Raw genomic sequence first — 15154 nt, forward strand, 5'->3', positions numbered from 1 at the left:
GAGGCAGAGATACAGACAGAGGGAGAAGCAGGCTCCATGCAGGGAGCCCAATGTGGGACTCGATCCCGGGGCTCCAGGATCACACCCCAGGCCGAAGGCAGATGCTCAACCTCTGAGCCACCCAGGCGTCCCCGACTCAATATGTTTTAATGAACATATTGTTCCTACAAGCAAGAACATGTTGCCAAATTAGCTCTGCCTGGAAGATTTCCAATATCTCTAGCCAAAGGTGCTATTAGCTCACTGACAGGTTTAGGAACCCTAGAATGCGGGGACTGGCCATGGTTTCCCAGAGCTTTACCCATGGTAAACCTTAACTGAGTTAACTTTTGTAGAAATAGATACCTAAATCAGAAAAACTAGCTGATTCACAATATAAATTTGGTAAAGATCATGTTGTTTGATAATTCTAGGGGGGAGTTTTAAAGCCCTACAGAATAAACCATCTATGGCTGGGTAGAACAGATTTCTTCTAAGGTGAAGTAACAGTTCTGGGCTGAGAATCAGAAGTTCTAGGTTGAAGGCCCAGCTTGGTCACAGATGATATATCTTCTCATCTCTTTCACTCTCTTCTTTCTCACCCACAGGGAGAGGAGCTACATGAACTTTCCTGACTTATACATTGTTCTACTTTCACACATGGGACCGTGCATGACACACAAAAGTTCTCAATAAATATTGGTTGAATGTATGAATACATCTCCAGGAAACATTGAATCAAGGTGGTTATTTTTTTCCATTTATTTATTTATTATTTTTTTAATAATAAATTTATTTTTTATTGGTGTTTAATTTGCCAACATACAGAATAACACCCAGTGCTCATCCTGTCAAGTGTCCCCCTCAGTGCCCGCCACCCAGTCACCCCCACCCCCCGCCCTCCTCCCCTTCCACCACCCCTAGTTCGTTTCCCAGAGTTAGGAGTCTTCCATGTTCTGTCTCCCTTTCTGCTATTTCCTACCCATTTCTTCTCCCTTCCCCTCTATTCCCTTTCACTATTATTTATATACCCCAAATGAATGAGACCATATAATGTTTGTCCTTCTCTGATTGACTTATTTCACTCAGCATAATACCCTCCAGTTCCAACCACATCGAAGCAAATGGTGGGTATTTGTCATTTCTAATGGCTGAGGAATTGAATCAAGGTGGTTATAAGTGTGGCCTCCACTCAGTATGTAATTATGGGTAAGATGCTAGACCTCACTAAGCTTATTTCATCCTCTGTTAAATTAGGATAAGAATGATAACATCATAACTCTAATTACTATGATAAAGATTATAATAAAAAAAACAAAGCTTAATGTAAACCCCCAAATTTGCTAATTATCATTATTCTTTGCTTTGGGGTCGAGAATGAACTTGAACTTCCAGAGAAAACCTTGTGTGATTGGTTCCCCTTTGGCATGAATAATTGCTGCCCATGGTGAAGTTTTGTGTCCCTACAGCCTAAAGAGCTGCTCTTGCAGTTCCTGGCTTCTTTTCTTCCTGTGCAAGGAACTTCTGGTTCAGAATGGACAAACACTTCTTGATGGTCTTCTCCCTTTTCTGCTGCATTGTAGGTGAGTCACAGGCCTGAGAACTGGACTCCAGAGACAGGATACAGGAGCCCCTGGAAACTCTGTGGCGCCATAGGTATCCTTGGAGGGCCAGGCCTTGACCACATTTGGAAGGGAGGGGAAGCCATTCTTCGGAATGCTCCTCCTGCTTTATGTGCCAACTTTTCTGACCTTCTCAACATTCTGCCATTCTTTACCAGGGGCTCAAGCCACAATGGCTGCTGCCCCTTCATACTTTTCCCTCATTCTATCTCTACCATTCCCCATAATTCAAAATCCTACCAAGATTTTCCTGAGGCCATCCTTTTCATTCATAAATCTGTATCCCATTTGCTGAGAGAGCTGGTCAGTCTATAATGAATAATTTCATAGTTCTAGTGCTGGACAATAGCTTTTGACACCCCTCATCAGGGACTTTATATGGAAATAAATGATTATAGGAGAGGAAATATTGGATGCTCTAGAATCAGATTTTTAAAAAATGTTTCAGTTGCAGTCCTAAAATCTCTGTACCTTGCTCATATGAGAAATGGGGAAATACTTATAAAGCGTTTGTGATGATTAAATCAGAGACAAAGTGAGAGAACATGGTCCAAATGAGATGCTCAACAAATGCTACTTTCCTTTCCCACTTAGGTGCCCCAAGGAGGAGGTTTTTGTTTGCTTCTCTCTCTTATTAAACCTGTATTTCAATTAGCTCACCCCACAATACCACAATAAGTGTCAGGACTCATGAGGACTTTACATAGATTCAGTTCAAAGTTCAAAATTACAGTATGTTACCTAACAATATCTAAGCAGCAAATGTTAGCAACAGACAGTAGCTTAGGAAAAATATTTTATTTTATTTTATTTTTAGAATTTTTTATTGGAGTTCAATTTGCCAACATATAGCATAATACCCAGTGCTCCTCCTGCCAAGTGTCCCCCTCAGTGCCCATCACCCAGTCACCCCAACCCCCTGTCCACTTCCCCTTCCACTACCTCTTGTTCATTTCCCAGAGTTAGGTGTCTCTCATGTTTTGTCTCCCTCACTGATATTTTCACTCATTTTCTCTCCTTTCCCTTTATCCCCTTTCACTAATTTTTATATTCCCCAAATGAATGAGACCATATAATGTTTGGCCTTTTCTGATTGACTTATTTCACTTAGCATAATACCCTCCAGGTCCCTCCACGTGGAAGCAAATAGTGGGTATTATTTTAAAGCAGTCACCTTCATTATTACACTCCTGACTATCTACAGTGCTGTCAAGTAAGCTAGGCCATCATAAACAGGACTATTTTAAAGCTAGAAAAATCAATGCCATGGAGGCTAAATCGTTGCTCTAAGTTACCCAGGTTAAAAGGGCTGACAGAGGGACCAGAAGAATCCTTTTATTCTCACAATGGCATTTCCCTGGGATATGAAGTTGGTAAGAGCTCCAACTGTTTACTACATGTTCTTCTACTCACCACCAGCTCTTCATCCACTCCTTGCACCACCCCCTCCTCCCACAATCAGGTCTAGACAACTCTAGCTCCTTCTACAGTTCCCCTGGTCTCACACCAGCTCCACGCTCTCCAGCAGTGACACCGCTCACATGCATGACATGCCACCTTCGCACAAGGACAGATCGCTGCAGGAGAGGCTTTGGTATCTGTGTTGCTCAGAAGTTCGAGTCATGCATGACTTTAAAGATCTTCCAGGGTAAGTTAGAGGGAGAAGGGAGGTTCTGTGAGATTCTTGGAAAATTCTTAGGAGAGTACTTCAGCAATCTCATATCTCAGACTAAGCCAATCCAGGAGAGGAACCAAAGAGCAGAATGCCCCTGAGCTCAGGTCCCTGTGCATGCAGACAGAAGAGGATTGGGGAAAATGAGATAGGAGGAAGAAGATGGGCGTTCCATATTCCCAATGAAACTGACCAAACAGAGCTTTAACTCTGAAGACACTAAAGGACTAGTTGCTAATCTACCAGGAAAAAGAATGAAGCAGCTATATGGAGTTGAGTTTGTTAGGGACTCAGGCAAGCAACCATGAAGGAGGCTAGTGATTTCTACATCTCCCCGCTCAGTCCTTTTGGTAAGTATAAGCTCTGAAGCCATCCCTAAACCTACTTTCATGCCTAATTAAATTTTCACTGACAGGACTACTGCCAGGTTTGACCTGTCTTTACAGAACTTAGATCACTGGCTTATTTTCTATGTTCCTTCTTATTACAGATAACATTCTGCAATTATCGTATATGGTGTGTCAGAAATTCTGCAGAGACTTGACATTTGATTTCAACAATCGGACTTATGTTCATAAATGCTGCAAGATCAATTATTGTAACTTCAAAAACGAACAAAGGGAGGTGGGCCAGGGGGTGGGGATGACTGGATGATGGGCACTGAGGGGGGCACTTGATGAGATGAGCACTGGGTGTTATGCTATATGTTGGCAAATTGAATTCCAATAAAAAAATAAATGAATAAATAAAAAATAAAAATAAAATGCACCCATAAAATAAAATAAAATAAATAAAATAAAATAAAATATCTGCCTTAGAATGTTGTTATTTCTCCCCTTCATCTCTCCCCTCTCCCTGCCCTTGTTTCCTGCTGTCTTTGACATACTGCAGCTCTTTCATTCAGTGTCATCCTTCCCAGTGCCTCCAGCTTGATTTCTACCTCAGTTGGAGGATAATGATTCTGAATAATAGATTTCTCCCATGACAGGGATACTGGCATCTCCATATCCAAGAAGCTTGTCCCAAAAGGCTCAGTATAGCATAATTTAAAACAAGACAATTAAAAAACCTTGTGATTAGCTTAAATTAGTTGAGGTGCACTAGAAACACTTTGGATGAAAGTTCACAAATATTTTGATCCAAAGCTCCCATCTATCGTTACTGTAATTAAGCAGAAATAGCAAAATGGATGGTAGACACTTGAGATTGTCCTCAACAGACATTATTTTCCCAAGTGGACTGCGTTCACTTCAAACTCAGTCATGATTTTCTTGGCCTTTACGGAGTACATTCACATACGATGTTAGTGCAAATCAGAGAGTAAGGACATTTCTGCCTCTGTGATAGTCATTCTCACACACGGTCACTTGTAGGTCTGTCAAGATGCACACTCAAGATACATCACAACTCTCCCTTCTTCTCCCTCCTCTCCTAATCTTTCCCTGTTCCTTTCTTCTTTTGCTCTCCACTTCCACTATCACCTCTCCAGGAACCCACACCACTATTGTACAAATTTTCCTTCTCTGAATACCCAAGTCATTTATGTATAATTTTTTTTGACGATCTCTCTCGATGAATCATTTCTCTGCTTGTCTGATTTGCCCCAGTAAGTTACAAATCACACTAAGAATAGATACCATGTCTTACTCATTTCTGTGGCCTTTAGCAAGCCGGTGAAAGTTTGTTGTGTTTAATTGAACAGCCAGTAATGTTGATGAAATTTTTCTTGTGCATCTGTTTAAGTTTACAGGATTTTTTTTTTTTTAAGTTTACAGGATTTATGATGCTTTTATGCTTTTTCTGGCTGCATACCTATTTTCTTGAGTCTATTAGGAATGGTAATCTCTATCCCCTACCAAATAAAGAATGTTCACTTTATCATGTTTTCCTTGAAGGGATCATGCAAAAGACACTTCTTTTTATGGAGCCCTTCAGTATTCAAGTATCTTAACTAACAATTATTTTTTATGGGATTATTCCAAAACTCATTAGCTAAACTTACTTCAAAATTCATAATCAATACTACCATTATAAAATAGAAGTGTAAGTTTAGAAAGGATAATCTTACCCAATCTTATAGGAAATAGCTGAAGGCACATGTTTTCTTAGTTTTAATGATGTCGAGATTGATCACATAGATTTGTTTGTTCTCAGATTTGTCTTATACAATATAAAGTTTCTCTTCAATCTCTTATCTGACAGCTTTAGCCTCCATTGATTATTATTAACTAGATCCAGTATTCATTATGAGTTGAAATAGAATTACTTTATCATCTTCTATTTTTTTTAAAGGGGAGGGCAGAGGGAGAGGGAGAGAGAGGGAATCTTAAACAGACTCCACACTCAGCACAGAGCCCAAAGTGAAGCTCGAACTCACAACTCTGAGATCATGACCTGAGCTGAAATCAAGAGTCAGATTCTTAACTGACTCAGCCACGCAGTCAACCCTAATTACTTTATCTTCTTAATTTAAGTGTGATTCATATAAAATAAAAAATACATATGTTAAGTATACAGTTTGATGTGATTTGAGAAATGTATAAACCTATGTAACCACTATCCCAGATAAAATATAAAACATTCCTATTAACCCAGTATGTTTCTTCAGGTAACCACTCACTCCCTAAGTTATTGTTCCAACTTCTATCACCATAGTATAGTTTTACCTATTCTTGAATTTATGAACTTGAACAAATGAAAGTAGACACAGTATACTTTCTTGAGTTTGGCTTCTATCACTCACCAGATATTTTTAAGATTAATGCATGTTTTTGCTTATGCCAAAAGTTTGTTCTTTTTTCCCTCCATTGTATACATACACTATAATTTATTAAATTGATTCTCAGGTTGATGGATATCAAGTTGTTTCAAGATTTGGGCTATTGTAGATAAAGCTACTATGGTCATCCTTTGGTAGACATACACATTCATTTCTCTTGAGTAGGTAAATAAAAGTAAAATTTATAAGTCATAGGATAGGCCTAGAAGCATATGTATAACTTTGAAAGAAACTGCCAAATAGATTGTGAAAGTGGTCATACAAATATATAGTTTTACCAGCACTGTATGAGAGTTCCACATTCTTCCCATCACCAATTATTATCAGCCATTTAAGTTTTAGCTATTCTAGTGGTTGTAAAGGATATCTTGCACTTTCCTGATAATGGAATTCAGCCACTTTTTATGCCTCAGTTAGAAAATAATTCATGCATGTTTCCTTCTCATACTTACATTTAAATTAACACTCAAATTTTCCATTTAGAATTTATCTGTGTAAGAAATTGATCCAATTTGATGTATTTCCACATAGCTATCTAATAGCCCAACAATATTTATTTTAAAATGTATGTTTTTTTCAACTAATTTGAGATGCTCCTTTCATAGTACGCTGTATTTCCATTAGCACTAATACTAATTCTGGGTCCTCTACACAGTTAAATTTTCTATCCATTACCTCTTTCTTATAACACAAAGAACAAGTTCAAACTGGATTATAAATAGAATATGAAAAGTATACAAAAAACTAGAAGAAAGCATAATATGCATTTATAACTTTGGAAGAGCCAAAAGTTACTTAAACATAACCTAAAAAGCAAAATCATTTTTTAAGAATAATAAATTAGACCACATTAAAATTAACAATGTCTGTTCATCAAAATGCATCATTAAGGGAGTAAAAAAGTAAGCTACAGACTTGGAGGAGATACCTGCAATCCTTATACCTTATGTTTATCCATAACATAAAAATAATTCTTACAAAAAGTTGAGGGACTTTATCACCACTAGACCTACCTTGCAAGAAATGCTGAAAGGAGCCATTCAAGCTAAAATGAAAAGATGCTAATTGATGGCATGAAAACACACAAAAATATACAATGTACTGCTATAGGTTAATATACAGTCAGACTTAGAAAACTCTAATAGGATGGTGTGTTAACCACTTAGCTATAATACAAAGGGCAAAGGGAAAAGCATTAATATAATTTTAGCTACTATAATTTATTAGCAAATATACAATATAAAAAGAGGTAAATAATAACATCAAAATTTTAAAATGGGGGAGTAAAAGGGCAAAAGGGTAAGGCTTTTGTAGACATTCAAAGGTAAGATGCCATCACCTTAAACTGGACTGTTTAAACTACTTGGGGCTTACCTCAGCAATCAGACTTATGTGCAAAAATAATGCAACTACAATTATTATCACTTCAATAAGATTCATGTATAAAGCAAAAACCCGTAGTAGACACACGAAAGCTGAGAAAGGGGAGAAAGAACAAAAAAATTATGGAAAATTATCAATTTACAAAGATAGGCAGAGAGAGAGTGGGAAAGAAATAATATAAATACAAAACAACCAGAAAACAATTAATAAGATAGCATTAGTAGATCCTTATATAACAATAATAACTCTAAATGTACATGGATTGAAAAAAAAATGTACATGGATTGAATTCCCCAGTCAAAAGACATAGGATGGCTGAATGGATAAAACAAGTCTTGATTGTATGCTGTCTATAAGAAACTCACCTTAGTTTTAAGGATACACATAGGCTCAAAGCAAAGGTGTGGAAAAAGATATTTCATGGAAGTGGAAACCAGAAGAAAGCAGGATAGCTGTACTTATATCACACAAAATAGACTTTCAGTCATAAACAGTAATAAGAGACAAAGAAGGTCAACACATAATGGAATTCATCAGGAAGATAGGATAATTATAAATATATACAAACTTAACACTGGAGCACCTAAATGTATCAATAAGCAAATACTAACAAATTAAAGGAGAAATAGACAATGATACAATAGCAGCAGGGAACTTTAATACTCCACTTTCAGCATTGGATAGATTATCCAGACAGAAAATCAACAGGTAAACAATGGACTTAAACCACACATTGGGTCAAATGGACTTAACAGATATTTATAAAACATTCTATCCAACATAAACAGAATACATTTTCTTCTCAAGTGCACATGTAACATTCCCCAGGATAGTCTGTAAGACAGAACACAAAACAAGTCTTGGCAAATTAAAGGAGATTGAAATCATACCAAGTATCTTCTGACCACAGTGGTATGAAGCTAGAAATCAATAACAAGAAAAATGGAAAAATCTACAAACATATGGAAATTAAACAACACATTCCAGAACAACCAATGGCTCAAAGAAGAGATCAAAAGAAAAATTAAAAATACATATATTGAGACAAACAAAAATGGAAATGCAATATAACAAAACATATGAGGTGCTGCAAAAGCAATTCTGAGAGGGAAGTCTAATAGTAATAAATGCACACATTAAGAAAAGAGAAATTTATCAAATAAACCTAATTTTATAACTCAAAGAACTAGAAAAACAAAACAAAATAAGTCCACAGATAGCAGAATCAAGGAAATAGCAAAGATCAGAATGGAAATAAATGAAATAGAGACAAGAAAATTTTAAAATACCAGAAGTAAGAGCTGGTTTCTCAAAAACAAACAAATTGACAAATTACTAGCTAGACTAGGAAAAAGAGAGAAGATTCAAATAATAAAATCAGAAATGAAAAAGGAGACATTACACTGATAACACAAAAATAACAAGAATTATAAAAGACCACTAAGAATAGTCATTTGCCAATTGGTGAACCTAGGAAAAATGGATAAATTTCCAGAAACATATAACCTACCAAGTCTGAATCAGGAGGAAATAAAAAATCTGAATAGACCAATAATGAGTAAGGAGATTGAATCCATAATCAAAGCCCTCACAACACAAAAAAATCCCAGGATCAGATGCCTTTGTCAGCAAATTATATCAAACATTTAAAAAATAGTTAACATCGATCCTCAAATTCTTTCAAAAAATTAAAAAGGAGAGAATATTTTAAAATTCATTTTACAAGGCCAACACTACCCTGATGGTGAAGCCAGATAAAAACACTACCACAAAAGAAAACTATAGACTAATATCCCTGGTAAATATAAAAATTCTCAACAAAATATTAGCAAACTAACTTTAACAACACATTGAAAGGATTAATCATTGTAACCAAATGGAATTTATGTCTGGGACACAAGGATGGCTCAACAGTATGTGCATCGATAAACGTGATATACTACATTGATAGAATGAAAGATTAAAATTATATGATCATTTTGATTGATACAAAAAGCATTTGACAAAATATAACAGCATTTCATGAGAAAACTTATCAACAAAGTGTTTATAGAGGGAACATACCTCAACATAATAAAAAACCATATATGACAAGCCCATAGCTAACATTATGCATATAGTGAAAAATTGAAGGCTTTTCCTCTAAGATCAGGAACAAGGCAAAGGGGCTGACACTCACTACTCTTACTCAAGATCTACTGGAAGTCCAAATCAGAGCAATTAGGCAAGAAAAAGAAATAAAAGATCAGAAAGGATCAGAAGTAAAATTATCATTATTTGCAGATGATGTGAACATATATTTGAAAACTCTAAAGACATAACCAAAAAGGTATTGGAAGTAAGCAACACACTCAGTAGAGTTTAGGTTATAAAATCAACACACAGATACTAGTTGCACTTGTACCTAACAACAAAATATCTGAAAAAGAAATAAAGACAACTATCTCATTCATGAGAGCATCAAAATAAACCAAAAATATTTAGGAATAAATTTAAGGAAAGAAGTGAAAAATCTGTACAATGAAAACTACAAGACATTGATGAAAGAAATTGAAGAAGACACAAACAAATGGACAGATATCCCATGTTCATGAATTGGAATTAATATTGTTAAAATGTCCATATACCCGAAGCCATCTATAGATTCAACATAATTCCTATCAAAATTCTAATGGCATTTCTTAAAGAAATAGAAAGAAAATCAATACTAAAATTTCTGTGGAACCACAAAAGACCCTGTGTAGCCATACCAATCATGAGAAAGAAGAACGAAGCTAGAGGCATCACAATTCTTGATATCAAACTATACCATAAAGCTATAAAAATTAAAACAGTATGGTACTGGCATAAAAATAGAAGGAAAAATCAATCGAACAGAACAGAGAGCCCAGAACTAAACTCCTGTATTTATGGTCAATTGATATTTGACAAGGGAGTCAAGAATACTCAGTGGAAAAAAGATAGTCTCTTCAACAAATGATGTTGGGAAAAATAGATACTCAGGCACGGTAAAATGAAATTGGACCTCTATCTTAAACCATTCACAAAAATTAATTCAACTTGCATTAAAGACCTAATACTGCAAAACTCCTAAAAGAAAACAGAGGAAAGAAGCTTCTTGACATTGGTCTTGGCAAAGACTTTTTAGATATGACATCGAAGGCACAAGTAACAAAAGTGGGTTTAAATCAAACTAAAAGCTTCTATGCAGCCAAACATAAAAAATAAAATGAAAAGGTAACTTACAAAATGGGAGAAAATATTTTCAAGCCTTATATCAGATAAGAGGTTAATATCCAAAATGTATAAAGAACTCATACAATTCAATAACAATAAAACAACTTCTGGCATTTATTGAGCACCTAATACATACCAGGCAATTAATATAAGATCTCATTTCTTTCTTGCAATAACTCAGTAAAGAAGATGCTATTATTTTTATTTCATAAATAAGGAAAAGAGTGCTCTTAAATGGCCCTTAGGAGGGCCATTTGGTGATATAGTAACAGAACTGGGGTGATTCAAATTGGGATCTTTGTGAAGATCACAGTCTTTGTAACACATCACAGTCTCCAAGCATTCATACAAAAAGAAAAGAAAAGAAAATCCAATTTAAAATTGGGCAGAAGAATTAAATAGACATTTCTCCAAAGAAGATTTCCAACGACCAATAGGTACCTGAAAAGATGTTCAACATCACTAATCATCAAAGAAATCTAAACCACAATGAGCTATCACCTTACACCTGTTAAAATGGCTATCATCAAGACAAATAGAGATAACAAGTGTGAGAATATGAAGAAAAAAGGGAACTCTTAGGCACCATTGGTGGGAATGTAAATTGGTACACCTACTATGGAAAAGAGCATGGGGGTTCCTCAAAAATTTTAAAATAGAACTACCATATGGTCCAGCAACTCCACTCCTGGAATATATACCCAAAAGAAATGAAAACAGGATATCAAAGAGATATATGCACTTCCACATTTATTGCAGCATTATTTATAATATTATTTATAACAGCCACGCTGTGAAAACAACTTGCGTTCCTCAACAGATTAATGGATAAATAAGAGATGTGATATCCTCCCCCAACACACACGGGAATATTGTTCAGCCCTGATAAAGAAGGAAATTCTGACCCTTGAGAAAACAGGATGAGACATTTTTTTATTTTAATTTTTTAAATTTTAAAAGAGTTATTTATTTATTTATTTGACAAAGAATGAGAGAGAGAGAGAGCGAGAGCACGAGCCAGGGGGAGAGGCAGAGGGAGAAGCAGACTCCTTGCTGAGCAGGGACCCTGACACAGGGCTCATTCCAGGAACCCTGTGATCATGACCTGAGCAGATGCATAACCAACTAAGCCATCCAGGCGCCCCAACAGGATGAAACTTGATGGTATTTTGTGAAATAAATTAGACAGAGAAAGACATATGCTGTATGATCTCACTTATATGTGGAATCTAAAATGCCAAACTAGTAAGAATAAAGAGTAAAAAGGATGGTTACCAGGGTCTAAGGGTGGAGGAATTGAGGAGCTATTGTTTAAAGGTACAAACATGCAACCAGTAGATAAATAAGTCCAGAACATCTAGTGCGCAAAACAGTGATTACAGGCAATACTGTATTATAATAGAGTATAATAATTATAGCTCTAATCGCTCTGATTCTAAAGACTTGTCTCTTTCATTCATGTCACTATGGGCAGTTGCAACAGCTTCCAAATTCCCCAGAATGTATTTCTTTCTTTAATAGAAAGTAGCTCACTGGAGGGCAAATGTGTAATTTCCATTTGAGTTCCCCTATGATAGGCGTGTGACTAAAACATGTTACCTGTTAATCATTTAAAACTGTAAAGAAGTATTTAATAGTTTCATTGTCTGCTACTTTTCAAGAATGAATTTCATTTTAAACCCTACCTTCTTCTTGAGCCCGTTAACTGTTCCCGACCATGTTAGTCCAAGATCAAATTAGGAAATTGTTTTAATCATTGTTTTCCCTGCCTTTAGAGCATATAACTATTTTGCTTCCTTTGAACAAATAACCCACATAGAGTATGTTTTTAGGAGTGCTATTTTCTTTTTTTTTTTTTTAAGATTTTATTTATTTATTCACAAAAGACATAGAGAGAGAGAGGCAGAGGAAGAAGAAGGCTCCATGCCAGGAGCCTGACGTGGGACTCAATCCCAGGACTCCAGGATCACACCCTGGGCCAAAGGCAGGCTCCAAACCGCTGAGCCACCCAGGGATCCCCAGGAGTGCTATTTTCTAATGAAGGAGTTGCCACAAAAGAAAAAGGAGAAGGAAGAGGAAGAAGTGGGGGGGAGGAGTGTTGGAGGATGAGTTTCATGACTGCTTTATTTGTGATAACTAAAAACTAGAAACAACCCAATTGTTCGTAGACAGCAGAAAAGATAAAATATGGTATATTTATACAGCATGACCCTACACAGCAATATAAAGACTAAACTATTGCTATATGCAAACAACATGGATAACTTCCAAAGACATAATGATGAGCAAAAGAAGCCAGGCACAAAAGAGCACAGTTCATATCACTTCTATAATTTCACTCACATGAACTTTAAAAACAAGATAGAAATACAGTGATAGAATTCAGAAGTGTCCTTATATTTGAGGGTTATGACACAGGAAGGAACAGAGAAAGCACTACTTTAATAAGAAAATTATTTTGACGGCCATTTAAATCATCAAAGAAATCTTTTCAAGAAGTTGTCTTCTTTGTCTAATCATGTATTAATACCATATTGTTTTAGTTACAGAAGCTTCGTTGCTGATTTCAATATTAGGAAAGGCTAGCCCTCTTTCATTCCTGCTTTCTGCATTTTCTTGGCCTTTCTTGTTTGTTTATTCTTCCAATTGATCTTCATGCCTTGTCTTACTCCAGGGTAAAATGTGATGGTATGCTTTTATTGGCATTTTTTTCAATCCAACTACTGTATCTTTTATAGCTTTTTTTAAATAGGTTTCTTTATATGGATGTTTTTCTACTTTACATGAGACAGACATTCCATTTTATATTCTAAGTAGTTATTGTATATGTGAATGCTGTTAATAATTGAATGTTGATTTCATGTTCTAGTACTTTAATAACTTTTGTGTTATTTGTAGCTTATCTATTGAATCTTTTGGTTTCATCAGATATACACTCCTTCATTTGCAAGAGAAAATAGTTTTGTCTCTTCCTTTCAAATTCTAAGACCTCTAATCCTTTTCCATAAGTAATTACATCGATTAATTTTCTAATATTATATTAATTATCAGTATGGGTAATGAACATCCTTGCCTCATTTCTTATTTTAGCATGAAACCATCTAACATTTCTCTCAGGCTTTTGAACTGAGATATGTATCACTTTCTCATGTTAAAGACATTCATCAATTCCACTTTTGAGTTCTTAAACAGATGAACAGGTGTTGAAATTTGTGAAATGACTACTTATTATCTTTTAGGATGATCATCTATTTTTTGTTATTATAATATTATGTTAATTGACATTTTTAACACTGAACCACTCTGGCATCCCTAGAATAAGGTTTACTTGGCCTGCATTGCATCACCTGATCCCAATTCTTCACCGCTCCTTTATGTCAACATCCTTTAAATTGCAAACTCTCAATGTCCTCCCATTGTAGGTGGATTACCTGCCCATTTTCCTAATGGCCATGTAACTTGCTTTGGCCATTAGGGTGTTAGCAAATTTAATGTAAGCAGAAGTTTACAGACTCATGGGCTTGGCTCTTGCTCTCTTATGCTTCTGCCATTGCCATGAATAAGACATGTCTAAGCTAGTCTGTTGGTCCCAGGAAAAGATGAACATGCAGAGCAGAGCTGGGTCACCCTAGCTAAGGCCAACCTAAATCAATCAATCTCCAGCTACCTCCTAAACATATGAATGAGTCTGGTCTTGCTGAGATTAGCAGAGCTGCCCAGCTGAGTAAACCAGGATCATCTGAATTCCTCAGACACAGGAAAATAATTTGTAATTTTAAGCCACTGAGTTTTGGAATGGTTTGTTATTCAACAAAAAACAAATCATTCATTCTATGCTATCCTTTTCTCTACTATTGAAATGTTTGCTAATACTTTGTCAAATGTTTTTATTTTTATTTATTTATTTTTAAAGATTTTATTTATTTATTTCAGACAAAGAAACAGAGAAAAAGAAAGAGAGAATGAATGGGGAGGAAGAGGAAGACCCTGATGCAGGTCTCAATCCCAGGACCCTGGGCTTCATGACCTGAGCTGAAGGCAGAGTCTTAATTCATTGAGCCGTCCAGGTGCCCCGTCAAAGATTTTTTAAAAAAATATTTTATTTATTTATGATCGACAGAGAGGGAGGGAGAGAGAGAGAGAGAGAGAGAGAGAGAGAGAGGCAGAGACACAGGCAGAGGGAGAAGCAGGCTCCATGCACCGGAGCCCGACGTGGGATTCGATTCCGGGTCTCCAGGATCGCGCCCTGGGCCAAAGGCAGGCGCTAAACCGCTGCGCCACCCAGGGACCCCGATTTTCCAAATTTAGATATCTGGAAAATGTCATCAGACTTCACAGAACACACTTATTCTCTAGGAAATACTTATAGTGCATACTGAATACAGCTTTTATTTGAAGACAAAGGATACAGTGAAGCAAAAGGAGGAGAGGGCAGACAAAAGTTGGGGAAATCCAAGAGACATTCCATGCACAAGTTCCCAG

At 36.1% G+C, this 15154-nt stretch overlaps 1 protein-coding gene across 1 annotated transcript; it reads left to right on the top strand.

Moving 5' to 3' along the window:
• Positions 1–1470: 1470 nt before the first annotated feature.
• On the top strand, positions 1471–4038 carry PATE3 (prostate and testis expressed 3). The gene is made up of 3 exons (XM_072822598.1): positions 1471–1562; positions 3064–3249; positions 3764–4038. Exons 1-3 carry the CDS (start codon positions 1514–1516, stop codon positions 3925–3927), a joined length of 399 nt encoding a protein of 132 aa, XP_072678699.1. The 5' UTR covers positions 1471–1513; the 3' UTR covers positions 3928–4038.
• The last annotated feature ends 11116 nt before the right edge of the window (positions 4039–15154 follow it).

This window comes from Canis lupus, chromosome 3 (assembly GCF_048164855.1).
Source record: "Canis lupus baileyi chromosome 3, mCanLup2.hap1, whole genome shotgun sequence".
NCBI classification, from domain to species: Eukaryota; Metazoa; Chordata; class Mammalia; order Carnivora; family Canidae; genus Canis; species Canis lupus.

Excerpts from the sequence above, each read along its gene's own strand:
- PATE3 (XM_072822598.1), top strand. The coding sequence starts at position 1,514 with ATGGACAAACACTTCTTGATGGTCTTCTCCCTTTTCTGCTGCATTGTA. Across the intron at positions 1,563-3,063 it reads CCTTTTCTGCTGCATTGTAG|GTCTAGACAACTCTAGCTCC; the intron begins GTGAGTCACAGG and ends TCCCACAATCAG. Across the intron at positions 3,250-3,763 it reads GACTTTAAAGATCTTCCAGG|ATAACATTCTGCAATTATCG; the intron begins GTAAGTTAGAGG and ends TTCTTATTACAG.